Source organism: Ptychodera flava, chromosome 1 (genome assembly GCF_041260155.1).
Source record: "Ptychodera flava strain L36383 chromosome 1, AS_Pfla_20210202, whole genome shotgun sequence".
Taxonomy (NCBI): Eukaryota; Metazoa; Hemichordata; class Enteropneusta; family Ptychoderidae; genus Ptychodera; species Ptychodera flava.
The window spans coordinates 21,144,998-21,167,012 of record NC_091928.1 but is presented as its reverse complement, the minus strand read 5'-3'; the positions used below and the strand labels follow the sequence as shown (position 1 = coordinate 21,167,012).

Sequence of the window (22,015 nt, the reverse complement as noted above, 5' to 3'; positions counted from 1 at the left end):
TTATTGTGTTCAACACAAACATAGGTACTGTATCTAGTCCATACTATGGTGATGTAAGATGACCTCTGTCATTGTCAACGGCGACAGTGATAGAATGTGATTAAAAATAGGTTGACCTCTTCTTTGTGCTACTTTCAAATGATGTCACAGTTCAGCTGTGAATGTAAAAAGTCACGTATTTATCTGATAATTTTTGACAAATGATTTTGAAAATAACGACCACAAAATTGTGAAAGTAACAGGTACATTATTGCAATGTGGTGATGAAATTCATAAAAATTACATTTTGGGTTACAGCCACAAGTTACAGGGCAAAAAGTTTTGCCTAACTTTGTGTTGACAAATAAAAGCTGTTGTCCATAACCTGCCACATGAATATTTTGTGACAAGCAAATTGCACAATCTCTTCATGACAACCACCGTACTAGGCTTCAAGTTCATGGTATACCAGTGTCTACTTTTATGGCTGATTATTTCTTCCTCCGTCTTTTATCAATATTAAATTGCACATGCGTACCATCACACAAATGTGTTGTTTGACTTTTATGGATAGGGGTCTCATTTAAACAATAAACACACCCAGCAATGGTATACCACAAATTTTAACCAGTTCACAACATGAGCTATAGCGAGTGCATAAATGAAGTGAACTGGTCAAAACCAAGTGGTATACCGTCGCTGGGTGTGATTTTATTGCAATTATATCATAACAGTATATTGAAATTCAGGCATAGAATGTCAAAAAAGGATTTTTTGCTCAGCCGAGAGCTCGCGCATGTGCCAGCCGTGGTATATCACAAATATACCACAGTTCTTTTCACGTCTCAACCAATCAGATCACTGTATTTGCACCATCAATATACTGGTATGATATAATTTTGGTTTCAGCAATTTCAACAGTTATATACATGATGGCTACTTGACTTGTGAGATATTAAGAACCAACTTGTGTGGGAAAAGAAACAGAATACATATAAAATACGAAATATAGTGTACATTCCATCCATGGCAATAAAAATACTATTCTCTGTTGCTGTGCTTGTGAACAGCTTTACAATATTGGTTTTTGCAAAAGAATACACAACAGATTCGTTTCTAGACTAATCAATTGCCTCTAGGGGCAGCTACCCAAGCACATAGCTGTACACAGCAAGCCTTAATTAAAGCCCAATCTGTTGCTGATAAGAAGATTATCACATTATTGATAACTTTGATGTTGTCTTTGCTGCCGTCATCACGCAAAAAATTTGGCCATTTGCCTGATTATTCGACAATTTGTCTCATCTACAAAAGTATCTCTGCTGACAACTTTTGCCTCTACACCGATGACTTTGATCCACTCTGGATCGATTAAATTCAATTATGGGAGATTAAAATAGGTGTACTTGAGGTGCAAGGCCATTGTCTGTCAATTCAGGCGGTGTCAAAACTCGTCACCAGATAAAAGCTGGATCAATGGGTATTATTGTCATGGAGGAATGTGTGCCATCCACGCATTGAACAGCACAATGGGCTGAGTTGTCTTTGGGACAATCACTCTAATCCCTGTGTTATTGTTTCAAGCTGTGAAGATACTACAATATGAATGGATAAACCTGTGAAGCAACACAAAGCTGTGGTAATCTCTTAGATAAACCGAGGTGTGGGATTTAACACTTGCTGTGTACATACCTGTACATCAAGATTTGCAAGACATATGTCGTGCCCATGATCAGAAAATGCTGCATAAAATTTTTATGAAAAATGTTTTTGCCTTTTTAGATGGGAAAACTATCAGCAAGAAAATTCAGAGCTTTGCTGAAAGTATTCTGTGCGATGCAGAACTTTTAAGTTTCCTAGCCAGTGCGTCCTCAAAGTTGATCCGAATAAAATATGCATAATCACAAATATATTGGTATGGTATATGACTGACACAAGGAGTCACAAACAATTCCCATAGACTAGAAGATTCATAAGCTAGTACGGTACACTACTCTACTCAGGGATTTCATTAAGAGCCGGCAGCCGGCGAAATTGACCGTTACTCTCAAGATTTCGCCGGCTACTTTTTCGGAAAATTTGAACTCTTTCATAGTAAAACATTTTTACCTTCTGAAATGATACGGAAAAGTTTCACAAGCTGTGTAATCAAACTTTTCAACTGCTTTTATGTGAAACAAAATTTAGAAGATGAGCGACTACTACGATCGCTTTGTACTACGATGCAGCACAGTCTTGCGTATACTGCCTCAATAAAAATCAGAATTGCAACGGATGATGCTGTTGGCTACCTGAATTGCTTATTCCTATGTGGTGACCTTTATATACGCCAATGAAAACGTGCATACTACACCTGTCGGCCGTCGTTAGCTCAACTCAAAATGGTCCATGAACAAATGAAGACGGAAGCTATCGAAAGGTCAAGCTTCGCTGTACGATCTTTGGTTTTGAAGTGGGCCAAGAAACAACAGAAGGATAATTACGTGGATTTAAACTGTTTTCGAAGGCAATGACCTGATTTTTTCTCACAAAAAACTTCCCGATTACAGTTCGAATTTTAGTAAGCCGACGTGCGTTGCACTGCGGTTCGCGTAGATGTAAAGGTATATAACCAGCTGGACGTATGATATGTACTGCTTTTCGGTCTATCGACGCCAATAAGAACGTCGCCCAGAGTGGTTACAATACGACCAGACCTCTAAATTCACTTCAAAAGCGATCGTCAAGTTAAATGCAAATGTGAGTTTTGAACGTACAAATTTTCATATCCTATATCAAGGTTCTTACTTTGCATACCCATATAGTCAAATAACCTTGAAGGTCTTTTATTCTATTTGCTAAATATGGTAAAGATTGTTAATTTTTTTCATCATTGTTATATAAATTATCCTTTTTGCCTCCCCGGTGGTATAAAAGTTCATCATCTACAGATTTCCATACAAAACATCAGGGTTCTTAATTTTAAGCATAACATTATACATTAATGAAAAGTTTCTCATTTACTGTGCTTAAAATATAAGTGTTTCATCCAGGGTGGCACAACAAGGGGGATTTTCCCCCTTACCAGAAATTGGAGGGGGGGGGGGCTTTCACCAGTTCATGTGTTCTACGTGTACCTCTAAGGTGTGACTGGCACATGGGGGCGGGGGAGTGGTCCCCCTTGACAAATTAATTTGGGCTGGTGCCAACATTTCAACAGAGGGGGAATCCCCTATCCCCCTGTCTGGATGTAACACTGTATAACTTAATATTATCTACATATCAAACTTATATCATTAATAATAGTGAATTATTATAGTTTACCTTCTAAAAGCATACGGTAGAGGCTCTAAAAACTTCAGTTTTCTTTGTTCAAAATATCGTCAACATTACCACATTTTATCATTTTTAATTATAAATTATCATATTTAGGCCTAATCTCCCAGGAACATGGCTTTTATGATATGAACACAAATTGCCCCAGAACACTCCTGACAATTCTCCTGAAAATACTATCAAGTGACTGTGAGCTGTAAAAAGTGAATTTCAGCTCATTTTTTCAGGGTTTCCGGCCTTCAGGACTCTCCCCCGACGATGACCGCTTTGTGGTCTTGGCAGCTGCAAGCCGCCTACTTTTCCATTCTGGCCCCCTACTTCAAAACTAATGAAACCCCTGCTACTTCTAGTGGAAACTGTTCATGACACTGTGAAACAAAGAGAGTGTACAAATGTGTTCTGACATTGAAAGTACATACATATTCGGTAACAGCCACCACCGTTTTACAACATGTTTTTGATCCATCATGAAAATTGACATGCCGAATTTCATGCTCCTAAAGCTTATGTGTCAATGACGGATTACGCATCCACTGTATGGGATTTTAATACTAATATAATTATTTGTTGGCAGAGTGGGTCCATGGGCAGAATTGAAATCAAATTTGCGCCATACATGTACTTTCCTGGTCTTTCGCTTGTCTGGACTCATTTTGTAGTCTGTGGAGTACACATAGTTTTCTTGGTCTTTTTCTGTTGTGAAAATTCAAAATAGATTTTTTTTCTCTCCATAGAGTTAACGCATTTATACCATATACAATGGCTATTTTTACCAAGAAATATTGGTAAATTGTATCGTAGGAAATTCGTTTTTGTGTTGAACCCGAAACTTTGCATCAGTACATTGATGAACCCTGATTTTCATGTTTGATTACGAAAGGGAAAGGGAAACACAGTTTCTTATAGGATGCCTGAACAGTTTAAACTTTATGTTCACGGCAAGTATGAGCTACAACTTGTTTTGTATTTTTTCCTGATTTCACATGTACTTTCAAACTAAAATAAGTTCATCTGTATACATGTACGTTTAGGGGTGTGTGAACGGGCATAAAACCAGGATTGAATTTCTATTCAGAAATTCTAGGCTTTATACATGTGATCCTGGATTTCTGAGGACAAAAGATCTCTAAAACAGAGAAATGTCATTGTAGCATAATGTCACTATTTTTCATGAAAATCTCTTTTGGGAGAAGGTCCAGGAAATGACCCTCTTGTCTCCGACACCAGACAACCTTCCCTGATAAGAACGCAATTTTCCCAACAGCATAGTTTACACTGACCAAGTTGATGCAATCACTGCATTGCAGAAAACAGTAATTTATCCGATGTTTTGATTATTTTCGCCACTACATCGGCATGTTTGTCCCTAATTCCGATTTCATACTGATGACTTTGATCCAGTCTCCGTCAATTAAGAGAGATTAAAATGCTTGCGTTTCTACCGTATATATGCCAGCCAGGGACGCAGGCACTTGTATGTTGAAACCTGATACTAGTTAAAGTGCTGGATAGGTATACGTCCATCGTAGGACTCTGAGAGATGTTAAGCTGAGATACATGCATGTGACAAAATTGTCTACTTACATGAATATGTAACAAAGCTCTGCGTGTACAGCAGAGTCAATGCATGACTGTTAAGGAAGAACGCACCTCGGGACAGAAATTCGGAGCTTCTAATTCTTTCAATACTTTTCTGGTCTACAATTTGTGCGGACCCATCTGGAAGCTCTTGGAGTCATCAGGTTTCAACAGTCTTATTTTTTGTGAAAATCAAAAAATGTACACTGTAATTGTTTACCATACGCTACAGTTGAAACAAGAATTTTATATCAGTATCAATAAATTTAAAGTAATTTGTTTCCATGGTACAAACTTTGCATGATGACCTCTGATTTTTATTCTCGACTTTGAAACAGAATGGTTGAAAGTTTCCTGAGGAAAGTTTGAAGAAAAGTTTAAGTCTTTCCATTCTGAGGCGCATACCGGTATTACCTTAAGTAGTTTCTCTGCTTATGCAATTTTTCATTATGATGGTACCAGACTGATCAATTATATGGTTACCATGGTTGAGTTACCCATCATTACCAACTATAAACGTCCATTTACGATTCTGTGATTACTGGAGCCAGTGTAATCCATGACAACACCACAACATGTACGCACAGTAGGCATTTTACCACGGGGATCACAATTTTTTTCTCTTCAACTTCAAAAACTCAGCGCCACATACACCTAAATGTGCATTTCGTCGGTCATTAAAATGCCATACCTTTACCTTTGTGTACAAGGACATGTGAGTCAAATCTTAGTGTGGTTTACATGTACAAGTGCAAAATGGCTTCAAATCCAACTTTCAATGCAGAATGCCAAGAAAAATTAAAATGATGGTTTAGCTGCATCTGGTACATGTACATCCAGGCTTCAGTGAATGACAATAAAATTGTGTCAGTGTATGTGTGTGTGGCAACGACACCTGCATTTCAGCCCTAACATCATGAGGCATTAACCCATGTCAAGCGAATACATTGTGCCCAAACACACAGCTCAACAGCCAGTTATCGTTTCTACGTCTGGGGTTAATTAGCTTTTTGTACACTCAATCGACAGATGCCAACACAACCACTTTGTAATGTTGGGTTGGCTTGTAAGTTGTTCTGGGGATGTCTCCTAGCAACACGTTTTGACTGTCCTTAACCAGCAGAATTAGCTTCTTCTACATCAATTGGCAATCAATATTGTATTTTTACCTTTGCTATGACAAGACATTGCAGTGTACATTACCTTTTTCACAATCACTTAATCTAATGCATTTCAAAATGTTAGCAAATTTCCAGCCTTTATGCTAGTATTAAGCTTGTACAAAACTGTATATAAAGAGTTTCATTTTCAGAAATCAGTACATTGTTGCTATCACCGTCATAATGTCCAGCCAAAATTCTAAACTCTGATATGAACATTGGTGGACGTACCGTAAATGTCGGGGCGTGATGAAGCGATTTAGTAACTTTCAGACAAGTCAGGGTACGCACAAATATGCTGTCCCATGCAATGCATTGTACTCTATGTTAGCATTGGCCAATAGGAAAATCCTTGAATGTTCAAAAATTTCCCTAGTAATAACTTCGGCATTGAGCATTAAATGGAAAATTTTCCCCCAGAGCAAATAAACCAATTTTGTTTGTGTGGCTTTTAGACGTGGGCTAATGAAGCATGTATGGCACCGGGGGTACTTCATTCAAGCTTAAACTCTTGTTTATAAAGTTTTAAAGTGGATTTAATGTGAGGAAATGGAGACTTTCCCCTCTCTATGGACAGAACGACTCCCTCTCTATGACGGGGCTAAGCAAACACTGCACTCATCCTAGGTAAGAGGGTAACATGACCTCTAACCGCCAATCAAAACAGGGGATCTCATTTCCACACATTTCAGTAAATATATAAGAATACCTTGAGGGAACCAATTGCAGGACTTTTACATGTAAGTGAGGACATGTACAGTACGTAAATTATCTCATATATCTATTTTCTGTCGAAAATTTATCTGACTGCCAGCTTGTAAACATGACTTCAGAGTCACTTTCATAAAACTGATGGTGCAATCATTTTCAGTCCAAAATTAAAATGTTTTTGTGTGCGGCTATCTTATAATTTCTCTGAGAAAAAACAAATGGTCTTACATCACAAGTGTTAATGACATGTAGTATTGAATGTCGATAGAATAAAACTTGCTGAACCAACTGCATGCAAAATAATGTTTCAAATTCTACTTCTGTAAGTGTTTGTGAAGATGTGAACCTGTTAATTTCTGATTACATGTAGTTTTTTTGAGGCGGGGAATAAACTTGAAAAATATTATGATTTGATGTAAATTACACCATCAGCTTTTTGCATGATTTGCATAATAATTATATTTGCACCTGGTAAAGAATCACTCACAGACACACATACTGTACTATAAGTTCAAAGGGACTGATGCCCATCTGTGGACTATTGTATAGCCACTGATTTGGAAGTGACATGGTCTCAGTAGAGTCTGTGACACAAAGCGCAAATTTGAAGCTATTTTATGCATGAAGGAATCGCTTATAAAACGCTGAAATTTTGTTCTCAAAAGCTTCAGGTGCGGTGCATTTTACTTTGGACAGTGTGTTATTTCAAGGGTGTCCAGAGCCACAAAGGCAACAAAAAACAAATGTTTGCCGAGGGATGTATTCTCAGTACAATGTGTCTGTGAAAACCGGATGCAAAAGCTGTATGCATGCTGGGACAGAAAATGTATACCCAGGTCAGGATACACATGTGTAGTACATGCGTAAGAAGGGCTGTAGCATCTGAGCGTGGCATAGCTGCCTTCAGTAGCTCCAAAACTAGCCATATCGTATGTTAGTGCTTACATTATCTCGTCATGGCTGTACTGGTTTCCAAATATACATGTACCTCACTGTCAGTGATTATAAATACATGCTTCATTTTATGGATACATGCTTTGCCAGTAGTACATAAACAGGCTATTAAATCTCCACTCACACCATACAATTTATTTTTGAAGAGATCTTTCAAACTGTTTATCCTATCAATGACCAATGTCTTTCATGTTTTAATGTTTTACTGCCAATAATAACTTTTTAACATTTTTCCTGCCAGACAGTATCACTTGCCCATCAGCAAAGTCAGTAAACAGCAGTATTTCCACCCACTTCAATGGCTTGATATGTTACAGTAGCTTTAGTCCGTAAAAATCATGTTTACAGTATCTCTCTCTTCAGGGGCCTTCAAATACTCAATCTTTTGTTAAAATGCATCATATGGGACATGTTTTGCTTGGCTAGTTTTAACCAACTTGACCTGATGGTGAAATATGAACTTGGCAGGATACTTGGACTTATAGATCACAATGAAAGAGTATTGTGTACATATACTGTACTGGTACATACTGGTATACAGTATAACAGATATGTGCATATTTTCAGTATGGTGCTTTCACTTTTTTCAGATCTTTTGGTACCTTGATTTTTTTTTCCCACTGAGTCAGTGCAATTTAACTTTCCTTGGTGTTGTGTGGGCTGGCTAAAATTGGACCACGGCTACAAGAATCGATGTTATTCAAAATCAGTGAGCTTGAAAACTCATCGAGAACAAAGCCTAGGGAGTGTTGTGCACACATGAATCTGTATCAACCGCATTGTTGACGGAAGCTTTGTAAAGTGCTGCACCTTCCACAGTCTTCAGCTAAAGTCTTGATTTCTTTCTTGTAATGACGTTATCAGAGGTCTGTTTGAACAACTTAATGGCAGTCATTCCGAGAGGAAACACAAAGAGACCAATTCAAAATCACAAGGGTCTCCTGCTGCAGTATTTCTGCTTGATTTCTTGAACTCTGCATTTACACACACAGCGTGGCTCTCCTTCAGACTTCACAATATTCCACTTGCATTCAGATGAGACCTTCCAGAACCTGTCGACTGACAGTAAATTTTCCCTCCAAAATTTTCATTCCCTGTCACACTACAATGCTTTATCATTTCTGTACGTGTATGACCTTCATGAAATGTCTACACTTACAATGATATACTGCTTGGCATACAATTTATGTGAAATTTCAGGAACAGTATTTATTCTACTTGCTAAGTATGTTAGAAAGTCAAAAATAATATTTAATTTGTGCCTGCAGATGGTTGACAAACTCTGTCAAAAAATGGTAAGATTTAAGATCAGTGGACTCAAATAAATTTTGTTTGAATTGTTAGTAACCTAGGGAGTCCACTGATATGGTCACTTTTGTGTAGAGCCCCCTTAGAAAGTCCCTTTTCAGCCAAAGGTTGTGTCCACTAATTTTCAATGGTCTCCAAAAATTACAGGAGTTCCTGAATACTCCCTGGCTTAAAATTGTTTGCAATGAGAATATCACAAAGTGTCCCAATGGGAATACAGCAAATTGTCAAGTATGTACTTTCAATGAGAATATCACAAAGTGTCCCAATGGGAATACAGCAAATTGTCAAGTATGTACTTTCATTGAAATAAGTATTGTTACACATGCACAGATTTGGAGGTCAATACAGAGTTCACTTTTAGCTGTTTACGAATCAAGGCCATGGGAGACACTGAAGTAGGTTGTTTAATCTCTGCTGAAGACATTTTGCCTGCTGATTAGCTGATTGGAAATAGCAGAGTTGACATTGGCCCAGCTTAACTTGACAGGTGTCCGGTAAGGCACACTGACATGTCACTGAACCAATAGTTCCCCCTGACTCAGGAAAATATGTCACATGCGCATGCACTGGCTTGATGAAATTCAGAAAACTGACTCAAAGATTTCATGAAATGTTTAAGTTCTAGGGCACATTTATGCTGAATATATGCACTTGAATGACGTAGATTACATTGTACATTCCTCAGAATAACTTTCCGCATCCAAACTTGACACAATGTATTTTAGGAGCTTTTGATTCGCAATACATCCTTTTTTCTCCCAGAAGATCAAAGTCTACAACAACCAGGGTCAATCTACTTGAAAGTGTTCTCACTTTGCCATGAACTTGTAGATCAAACTGTCTTACACAAATTCTATTGAACTTGACACGTCATTTGTTCAATGCATGTCAATAGTATATGTATGAAAAAAGATCTTTTGAAACTTAAAAATAATTACAATTAAAGCCGTTTTAAATTTAAATTTCAATCTTATTGGAAGATGTCATGAGCATAGAAGTTTTCTTGCACAAAATTCAACTCAAAATGAGGACTAATAGCATGGGTCCATGATGACTGCTAAACAGAATTTATTTCACATTTTTTCCTGGCATTCAGGAATGTTGCAGAGATTTTAGAACACCTAGATAGATGTGAAATATATGTACACATGGTGATGGAATTTCACCTCTTTCAACTCCATTGCAGAGTGTCTTTTTACAGATGTCCTCCCATCCTACACAAAACAATAGGGATGTACCATACCGGTAGTCTGGTGGCAAAGGGGTTTAATATGACCTGCTCACCCCAACACCCTGTAAAAAGGTCTACAATTACCACTGATACAAACAGGTTTGGACCAAACTAAAATGTGAAAGGATTGAAAGCATGTCTCTGTTGTCCCAGTAGATGCACACATACAGGTACATGATGTACATCTATTGACACAAAGAAGGCATCCAAAAATATGAAGTGAAATTGGTGAAATGTGAACATCACGTCACTCCTTGGAACTCAATTCTATTACCTTTGCACTGTAAATATGTTAACTTGAGTTTAATTTGTTTTTGTTCGTAAAATTGAGAAATTAGAGAAGTTAAAAGAGTCATTCATTTCATGAAAAATAACAGTTGAGAAGTAGGAAAACAGGTTGTGCATCATACAGACAGGTGTATACCAATGACACATTATCACTATCACTACATCAAGTACCAGTATTGGTAACGTACATTTGTATAGTACATGTATGGTATTAAATGGAAGGTCTGCCACAATATTGTATAATGCTCCTCTTTAAGTCATTTCACCACCATAGGTTGGACTGAACACATAGTAAAGCTTGTACGGGAAAAAGAGGTTCAATAGACTTAATACTTCTGCTCTCACTCTCCTCAATGAAATGTTCAACCATTGTCTTACCAAATAAAAAATTAAAATCAAGGGTGACAGTGCAAAATTTGGTACTTAAGAAACAAATTGCTCAACGTTTATCGGTACTTGAAATTCAAAATGGTCGCACCCTGTGTCTAGGAGGAAAAATGAACATTTCTGATTTTTGAAAAACTAAGATGGTAAAAAGCTAGAAAAACTAAGATGGTAAAAAATTTGAAAAACTAAGATGGTAAAAATTTTTTCTTAATCCATAAGCTAGAAAATGAACTCCCATAAGTGTTAGATTGGAAAAGAATTGTAATAATTTGAGAGTCACATTATCTGTCCCAGAGGCGCATTCTATTTTAATAGCATGATAAAGTATTGGAAGTATACATTTGAAAATGTCTGAAGTGAGAAAGAGCGGACACTATTGTCTTTATGGGAAAATAAAGCTATTACAGGAAGTCTATATGGGTGCAAAGAGGTCACATTTTGAAATTGAAACCTATCGCTACTGTTGGTGATTTTTTTCCCTCTCTTCCGTACTGCTGCTGTGTTCCAGATGTGTTGCTGCGATAATTGACTTGGCCATCTGGGAAATGTACTGTTGTACAGGATTTGAACCCTGAACAGCAGTGTAATCAATGTCTTTCACCAGTCACAGGACGAATTCAGTTCATGTGAATAGCACTGGTGGTACTGGTAATGGCTTCCTTATAAATTCACTGAAGACTGCACGTGTTCTACACAGTTTATCCTCTTCACAAACAAGTTTCAAAATTCAGTTTTCACATTTCAGGAACACCAGATACCGGTACACGTATGAAATCACTCCAGATGACAGGAATTTGACACTAGACTAAACCTTACATGTACGCTTTTGAAGAACAAACCTCCATTGGCAACAAACAAATCTAATGATTATGAAGTCATGGGCACCAGAAAAAATTTGAATTTTACAGTAAGAGAACATTTCCTTCAGCGCTGATCAACAACAAAGATGTATGTACACCAAAAAAAAAAATTGTCGCATTTCCTCTTATGAATCATCAATAATAGCCTGGAAACTTAACAGAATAACTGAGATTACCATACAAGTGTGACCCCCCTGTCTCCATTTAGTCGTATTACATATTATACCTGTATTTGATTGTTTTGGTAGTTCCATCCTACATGCTGTGAATACAGAGAGATCAACATTTACAAAATGTCAATATTTATGAATCCACTTCCTGGAAGTGTTTGTCTATTAGTTGATAATTAGTGGCCAATCAGTAGCCTTTCTCAGAAAGCCCACAAGATCGCTTGACAGACCATTGGAAATATTTGTGTTTATTTTTGATGGAATGTACCGGTACACTGTATACATGTATGTAGCTCAAGGGTGGAAATACACAGTGTGTTCTTGGTACCGGGTACTGTGGGTTTTTTCCAAGACTCCCAGTGGGACTGACATACTTCTAAATGTTCTACTGCTTGGGGTTCCCAAGTTTGATTTACTGATGGACAGATTTCTAGACACAACAGAACAGGATATGTGTATCTGTCTACCCCACTCTGAGAAGATCCATATATGTGACAGTGACTTCAACCAGCTGTTGTGTTCATCTACAAACAGGTACATGGCATTATGTGTAGGGTACAAACATTATCTGTGTATAAATGTATCTTTCTCTCAAGTCAGACAGTACATGTAATGAAAATTTTAATGGTTTTTTGCTGTGTCCTTAAGCACTGAATTATTTCTGCTCAGTGGTACTCCTTGTCCAGCCAAGTTCATACTTCACTATCAAGTCAAGTTGGTTAAAACTGGTAAAGCATAACATGTCCCTTATGGTGCATTTTAACAAAAGAATTGAATATTGAATGCCCCTGAAAATATATCCGTAGACATTATAAACATGATTTTTACAGACTAAAGCTGCTACAACATACAAAGCAAAGTGGGTAAAAATACTCTAGGTTTTGAGTCAATACCGCTTTTACTGACTTGATAAGTGGGAAGGGCTATACACATGTACTGTCCAGCAGGAAAACCTAGAGGTACAGAAATACACGTAGCAGATCATTTTATCAGATAACTCATATACATGATTATATTACATGTATGTACCGGTATGTACATGTGCAGTACCAATCCAAGTTTCTAAAAATCAGTCACAAAAAATTTATACATACTCTGCTTCAGCTTTGAGATGCTTGTCAGATAATTTTTGCAGGTACTTAAATATCAACAGTCATACACTGATTGCTATCAGGTGCACGGGTTAGCAAACCTACTGGCCTAAGCTCATCGACTACATGTAAGTGAGTTATTTTCAGCTAGTAACTAAAATTGTAACTGGAGGCCGAGGAACTGGTGAAAACTGAAGCTGGGCGAGTGATCTGGTTTTGCCCATGGACTAGTCAATTTGAAAGTGATTTGCTCACCCCCGAGGGATAATAGAAATTTTACCAGGGGTCTCAAATTCTCTACTTGGGCGTTGCATTTTCCAAAACCTCATCTAATCCACTGATGCATACGTGATGTGGTTTATCACAGACTGTAAATGATATATAAACAGGGCACACATTACACTAGCTTTTCATAGAATGATACATACATGTCATCCACTCTGTTTGTTGTAAAATCAAGTAGTGACTAGTTTTTGAAAAACAATACATTCCTATACACATACATGTCTAGCTCCAAATAATAATATACATAGTACAGTACTGTTTATTTGAAGTCATGAGAAGTCAAACTCAAAGGTCAATATCTGTGATATTGGCAGAGGTCACCAGTCTGCAGTCCTTATTCAGTAATGAATTTATAATGTGGAACGTGTCAATATCATGGATATTACATGTACAGTTACATGTACATGTACTACTACTATCATGCATGAACCGTACAAATTTGCTACATGTACTTGCTTTGTTTGCCCCTCTCTGTTGGTATAATTGGCTTGGCATAACTACGTGTGTACATTACAGCAGGTTTGGTCGGCAAAGTCATATTTACAGGATCTAAGTATTGTATTAAGGCACCTCTATATATTCAAGTTTTTGTTAAAATTCAACATGTGGGACCTGTTATGCCTAATACCAAACCTGACCTGATGGTAACACATGAACTTGGCAGGAAAAGGGTTAAACATATAACTTGTACTTGAAGTATTACATACGTTTGATTTCCTAGGGTGAAATAGTAAAATGTAACTCAATACTTTTTGTATGGCATGTAGCTACATGTGTTAGTGTATACACATATCATGTGCACATAATTCATGTCAGTGTAAAGACATTACAAGTACATGGTACATGTATGCCATTCATTGTTGTTGTAATGCCAGTTTATCTACAGAGCTCCATTTCAGATGTACATGTACTCACTGACTCCAGATGATTCACTTGGATGTTTCAATTGTTAACAAGACTAAGAACACCTAAACCCATGGGCAGTCTCTGGGTGGAAATACTGCAAACACAACCTTGAGGCTTTTTGGTATTAAACATGTAAGGTCAGGTTTTGGGTTTATAGTGCTGACAAAAACATATTATAGTGGTCTGTGTACATTTGCTACTAATTTCAGATTTATGCTAGCATTAATGCAACAATTTTCAGTGTTTTTCTTTTAGTAGTATGGACAGATGGCCTGAAATACAGATAACAATAACAACAATAATATTAGGTCATCAACCCCCACCCCTCCCGGCCCTGCAGAAGGGAATAACAACCTCTAGGCTGGGAAGTATAGTTTTACATTTTGATATATCCATTCCTGGCCAGTATAAATTGCTCTGGCAGAAGTGCTATGTTCCTTTGGGGGGGGGGGGGGGATAGGTGCTGTTGCTGAATATATTTGAGTGCTGTTGCTGAAAATATTTGACAAAAACGCTCCTTATAGATGAACTGTCTGACGTACACTTTACAAATGTGGTAGTACTGGCAATTAATAGTATTGGAGTTTTGGACGCGGATATGGTAATTCTAGAAGCACTGCAAAGAAAGTCGGTGGACAGTTGGTTAGGTTTAGTTCATCGCCGAAACACCCTACCTTGGCGTTTGCTCGAAACGACAAAATCAACTTAATGCATCGCTTGCAATGACAACACGATTTTGTAAAAGGGAAAATGCTTTTTGACACCCTGCTGTTGCAATGCAAATTGACGTAACCTAGATTTGGGGCTTCGCTGTCCTGTTGCAATCTACATTGTTTGTGAATCCACGGACGTTTGTGTGAGATGACAGAAAACAAAAATATATATAACTACAGGTCTACAAGTCAGAATTCAAGGCAGTAGAAAGAGATAGCCATACATACCTCTAAGTGTGAAGGGTTCACTGTGTGAAAGGAAAACATGCCCTTTGAGTGTGTCACCGAGTCGGTAGACGCCTTTGTGGTCGTGCAGAACTATCGAAAATGCTCCCGGTCTTGCTGTTCGGGACATCTTCCGTCTCCTCTAAATTCTCTCATGAAGAGTTTTACATCTCCAACAACCTTCAAGTTCCAGTTTTCATGCCGATAAGTGACAACAATCCGCGAAATCCAAGTTGATACTTTTACGCTTCAAGGCTTCGACCTCAATGATCCTGGCTCAGCGTTCAGCAGCGACTTCATTCATATTCAGAGCCACATTCCTTTGTTTTGACTTGGCCGTAGGTATTGCTCTTCCTTTCTAATGTTCAAAAAGTAGGGCACATCTTAATTTTTATACAGTTACTACTTCACATTTTCATAGACACACCAAAACTTCAATCTTTACAACAAATTATATCACTGCGTTTCAAAATATACTTGATTTACAGTAACTAACACATCTGAAGAGCAATATGAACCCGCATTGACTAGAATCGGGTGTGGTTGTTCATTAAGTCTCCACTCCATAAACGTGAATCGTTATCGTTGTATCGTTGAGGTCGCACAGCTAGATTAGGAGTGGACTCGACACACAGTTGCGAGTGGAGTGATACGTACCGGCCGCCGCGTACTATGCATATAATAATTGGAAGTTGGGAAACGGAATGGCCGTTTTACGCACCCCTCGCCGAGTTTGGAGGCCGATTTCCCTCACAATAAGCCTCAACTATATACTAAACCAGCATCGATGGCCTCCAATACATCTTAGAATTCATACCTACAAGCCTCTTTGCGTCAAAAACGACCTTCTGTCCGTTTTTGGGTGCGATTTCCGTGTTTTTTGACGTGATCGAACACTTTCATTCTACAGCTGTCGGCGGGGTCAGACCAGCCGCGCTGTGATGGCTAATTTTTTTCCGATCGACCCCATGATGACCTCTCTTGTTTAGATCGCTCACGGCCCGGTGGTTTCAATCGGGTTCGAACTCACAACGTATGGTATCTTGTCACCTAGCGGAGACATTAAAATTAGGCTATAGAAAGGGATTGCTGATTGGCATATTCGAGAAGACTGTTACACTTTTACTCAAAAGCTACAACTGCTGCGGGGCGAAACTATGCCCGAGTGTTTCATATTTCGCGAAGCATATTTTTACCTCAGAGCACTTTTGGCCGGTTGCTAGTGACGACAGCGAGCACATTGTATCAATTTATTTCAAAAGAATATCAATCGAAATCTGCTGGCGTATCGGCTCATGTGTTCAGGTCACGCATCATGAATATGTCCACAATAACCCGCATATATTGACTTACATACCATAGTACCAACTAGCCCTGCGTACGATGCTGTGTGTTCCGCTACAGCTAATAGCCCCGCTCACCGGGGCTATTAGCTGTGGCGGAACACACAGCATCGTACGCAGGGCTAAGTACCAACGTATCCGTTGGTTTCTTCACAGGTTATCGTAATGTGCTTGGATAGTCGTTCGAGACCGTTTACTTGGAATATTTCCAAGTAAACGGCGACCTGCGGCCGCCTGCCTCGAACGACTATCCAAGCAACATTACGATAAACTGTGGGTTTCTTGAACTTAAATTGGATCGTCGACACTCTTTACAGTTTTTGTGATGTGTTTATGTTTCAGCACATTTTGGCGCACATTGGCCAAGTTTTGCGCCATTTTGGCTGGGAAGGTCATGCGAGTGAGCAACACAACATAGTATCAATTTCCAATAAACAATATCGATCGATAACGTTCACCGCTCGATGACAGTGGACACTTTGCGCCCGTTCGCCTCCGTTCTGTTTTATTTTTTCAAATTTACTGGAATTTTTATCGTTGATATTCGCCCAAATTTGGTATATATTACAACAAAATGACAGATATTTGGGCTGTACAACTTATGAGACGCATACTGGTTAAAATGCGTCAATTTAAGAACCTTGTTCTGCATATGTACACGCCGTAAGATCGCCAAATTATGGACGGCAACAGTCCGTATATTTCAGTGATCGGAATAAAAAAATGCAAATAAAACATTTTCATGGAGAAATTCATCATTATTCATTCAATTTCATCATTATTCGTTCAAAATTGAGGAATTTGCACCGGCGAGAAGTGTGCAGTCTGTTCGGTGTATTATACGTCATTGTTTTCTATGGGAAATCAAGCCTATTTGCCGCGTTGTAAAATGAAAAATATATCTGAAAAAAAACCCCAAAAAACATTAATCTATTTTTTTCATTCTTAAAGTGTTTGAGATAACACAGCTGATGAAACTTTCGTTTTATTTTTTGAGTTTCCCTCTTATTTTTATGACATGACAAGTAAACGATCGTTTGGCTGTTGACTGTGTTTTTCACCTATTGTGTATATGAAAAATTAATTATCGCATAGCTATTTTCAGATGCCAAAATGTCATAATTGAAAGGTCAACATATAAGGAAATTGAATCTGCAACGCTTTCATCAATATTAAACTGTGCAGGGAGAAAATTTGGCGAAATTTTAAACATAGAGTTGAAGGCGGATTTGACTCTCTGTGATGTGCCCGTTATGATGTGTGGTGAAGACACTGAATCATGTACGGTGCTCACTGCGAATGTACTGTGATGTCGAGTTCTGAGACGTGAAGGTACATTTCACCAACTGTTTTTTACTTGAGACTTCCAACTGTGTGGTTAAGTTGCCGCTCATCTGTGTTGATGTATCAACTTCGTTCGGTGTCTCTCGGCTGTCTGTTTTGTACAAGCATTCTAGTGAGTCTGCAGTGTTTTGTTGGTGTTTTTTTTTCTACACAGGATGTGTGTGTTTCGCAGTGGGACAAGCGTTGTGACAGGGAGGACGGCGCGCTTGGAATTAAAATCCTGAAATCGGCTCTATATACAAGACAGTGAAACAAAAATTACACATTACTATACATTAAACGCAAACCACCAATCTATGGACGCGGACGATGTGTACGTGTGGAATTGCTTTCCCTTTACTATATTTATACAGGGTCATAGCACTATCGATTCGCCAGTGTCTCGCCATTTATTCCAAACAAAGTAACTACAATGATCCTGTTATTCACCATATCGTAATATAAAACAACTTTGGTAGAGCAGATGTGAAGTAGCCTTCATTTCCTATATGAGTTCGAACCCGATTGAAACCACCGGGCCGTATTTATGCCTCAAACGAGCGATCAAAACAAGAGAGGTCATCATGGGGTCGATCGGAAAAAAATTAGCCAATCACAGCGCGGCTGGTCTGACCCCGCCCACAGCTGTAGAATGAAAGTGTTCGATCACGTCAAAAAACACGGAAATCGCACCCAAAAACGGACAGAAGGTCGTTTTTGACGCAAAGAGGCTTGTAGGTATGAATTCTAAGATGTATTGGAGGCCATCGATGCTGGTTTAGTATATAGTTGAGGCTTATTGTGAGGGAAATCGGCCTCCAAACTCGGCGAGGGGTGCGTAAAACGGCCATTCCGTTTCCCAACTTCCAATTATTATATGCATAGTACGCGGCGGCCGATACGTATCATTCCACTCGCAACTGTGACTCGACACACGACTCATAGGCGTAGAGTGTTGTGTGTGTCCCGTGTGTTTTTCGCTCTTCTTTTCTTATCATGTAACGATACGATGATACCTATGTTATCTAGTTATACAGGTTTGCGAATCGACCATTTTAGGCGCTGTCGGGTTGTATTGTACATCTCAACCACCTTATTGTACTCAGAGGCAGCTGGCATGGGGCGATACTGTAGGCCTACCGTGTGGATGTAATTTTGCGTGGTTTTACTTTTAGGTATATGTATAAGCTTTAATAGCATCAGCGTCGGTGGAGGGAGGTGTACGAGCGAAGGGCCCTAAATTGGCCGTGTCGGCACTAAACCGACACTGCCCAAGACGTTTGTGCCCCAAAGTTACATTTATTTATTTATCCTATTTAGGCCTACACTTTTATTGGGCTGCCGATGGTGTACATCGGCGGGGCTCATCCAGAATCACGAAAATACGTACAAGAAGAAGAGAGAAACTATAGCAGGGAGATACTATACTTTGTGATATTATTGTCTCTCAAGTTACATTTGAAGGTATAAACACTCTTTGTTTCATATCTGTAGGTAAGGCATTCCACACTTTAGCCTAAACCCCAGGAAGTGAAACCTACGTCGGCCAGCTTTTGCAAAAGGCCTAGGCTACATCTTTGTACAAACAGTCCTATAGCTATACGCAGACCATGTATGATGATCATGAACATTGGGAGTAAACTGGATAAATATTGTGAACAAATTACATTTATTTATTGAAACATATAAATTGCCGTAAAGTAAAAAATACGCCGTCTATGCCTATAATTGATGTAACATTTCAGTAAACATGAAAATCTTATGACGGAAAATGAAAGGAAGTACAGAGAAAGTAAACTTATATAGCTTATATACGATCGTTTCTGAAAAATGAAAACTTTATCAATGTTCTAGCTCTGATATGATCTCAAGAAAGGTGCGGTTGTGTAAGACTCACACTGACAGGCCAAAGGCGAATGGTGTTAAATGCTGTTCTATCGAAATGTAACAGGTCTTATGTTTTAGAGATAACATACCTTTTACAACAGTTACAAGGAAGACAATGCCGAACAAACATTTCAACATCGGCACAAAAGACCACACATTTCATTATTTCAATTCATTTTTATGGGTAAACTCTACAATCAATATCATAAACAGACTGAGTAACATCATACGTTTCTCCGTGTTTTTTTTTTTCTGGGGGACCAGTCAACATTTCTGAGTTATAGAGAGAGGGGATTACTCAAATTCATCATGGTTGGTAAGGGGGCTTACTCTAAATTTCGGCGTTTCATTCCTCCGACCCCCGGTCGTAAATAATGACGACAACCTAGGTAGGTAGCGAGATAGCCAGGTAGGTGGGGAGGTAGGTAGCTAGCTGAGGTAGTAGGTAGCTAGGTGCTAGCTAGGTTCCCCGTGCCCTTCCAGCCTATTTCACTCAAACAATACGAGTGGCCTATACTGGTACAGGTCCAGTCCGATGGGATGTGTCTTTCTTACGTTGTACCGTGCGTTACCTGCACTCGTGTACTTCACGTCAATGTGAGCTATGAATCAAGACCCACTGATATATTTAGGATCACAGAAGAAATGATTTTTAACTTTCCTGCGTTGTTCCAGCACAGTGATTCTTGGTTTTTTTCTGGGTTACATTTCACTTAATTTGGATTCATTTTGTTATATATAAATGAAATCAAAGGCTAGTCTATATGTTGTTCGTTTCTTTTAGGCCATAAACTAAATTGCAATGGGTAAGTTTTTTCGAGATGAAACATCTTTTGAGCAATAAAATACATTATTTGCAGAGATTAATAAACTTTACTTTCTTGGTCATACTCAGATGTAGGAAGTTGGCTTTTAAAAATTTGTAGTACAAACGGAGGAAACTATTACTTCAATACTTGTTTCGACCGTTTATATAATATAAGCATTAGTCTGTTTAAACGTTCCTCAGTCTTTCCGCTTTTAATAGATCAGCGCTTTTCTTTGTGGCAATCATCGAATGCAGTAGTATCTTCAAAGGAGGTCAAAATGAACGTTCTTATAGAAAACTTGACGTTTTGTATGCATTCTTAGGTTCAGATTTTGACTGGCTCACTATCGGGGGAAAAACCAAAAACCTTAGGCATAGTCTTCAAACAAAAGAAGTTTTTATTTCAGAATTTCGGGATAATTTTTAAAACTTTGTGCGTAAGAATTCAATATTGTTTTGTTATAAGTAACCTCTTGATGAAGTTTGATTACCTGAGTCTAAACATTTTTAGACCCACATTCAGCTTTCTTCATCGGCAAGACTGCAGCAAGGACTCACTGAACTGATGATATCGACCCTGTCTCAGTAACGGTGCGGTTCATGAGGAATGCTCTTGAGGGCGCTGTTTTCACGAGCACCAACATACAGTCGAGTGCAGTGGTAACAAGGCTGATACCATTTCTATGGCTTGCCAATTTCGTTAATGCATATTAAAACAGGAAAAAAATATTTAAGCTTGATATATAATGCCTTGCTTACCCCAAGTGTTCAGAAAACAGGCAAGTCGCACGCTAAATTTTCGAAAGTAAAACCAATGATACAAATAGGCCTATTGTATATAGGCCTATAGCCAATCACTCAGCGTTACCGTTTAAATATTTAAATCGCTTCCTTTTTCAATTTTGTTCTGAACAATCACAGTTTAATGTAGGAACAAACTTTTAAAACAATACCTGCATATTGCAGCTTCTGTTAACTTTTAAAATATGAACTACCAGTCTTTGTTATGTCAGTGTAGCAGAAGCTGACTCTGGATCATTAAAACGCTGTAAAAATTGTCAGTTCAAAAGCACCAACTGAGCGACAATATTTACTTCTTATAATCAGATGTCATGTTTAAAATGCGATGCTTACTTCTCAAACATTAACCCAATTAAACATGTTTATGTGTGGAGCTGGGGGCTTAATTATTTGTTCTCCACGAATGGAGGTTTACAAGTTAGTGTAGTTGCCAGTTAGACTCTCACAGCTCCTCATTCGCTGCGCAGTGTTGCATTCTCGTGCCCCGAAGAATTTGGTGCTACTCGTAATTCATAACCGAGCGAGCGGAACCGCTTGCGATATATCCAGTATAGGGCAAAGGTTAGGGGTTGCGTGGCGAACGGGGGACTGTGAGGCTGTAAGAGTGACAGAGAGATACAGTTGCGAGTAACTTAGGCCACAAATGGTAACAATAGACGTTCTTGACTCGAAAATCATCCAAGTAAATT

At 38.5% G+C, this 22,015-nt stretch overlaps 1 protein-coding gene across 1 annotated transcript in view; it reads right to left on the bottom strand.

Moving 5' to 3' along the window:
- The window catches only part of LOC139132666 (arrestin domain-containing protein 4-like), a 39,590-nt gene extending 24,137 nt beyond the window's left edge, over positions 1-15,453 (bottom strand). The window contains exon 1 of the mRNA XM_070698936.1: positions 15,168-15,453. Coding sequence (XP_070555037.1) covers positions 15,168-15,294 — 127 coding nt within the window. The 5' untranslated portion in view covers positions 15,295-15,453. The remainder of the gene's footprint in view (positions 1-15,167) is intronic.
- Positions 15,454-22,015: the final 6,562 nt, after the last annotated feature.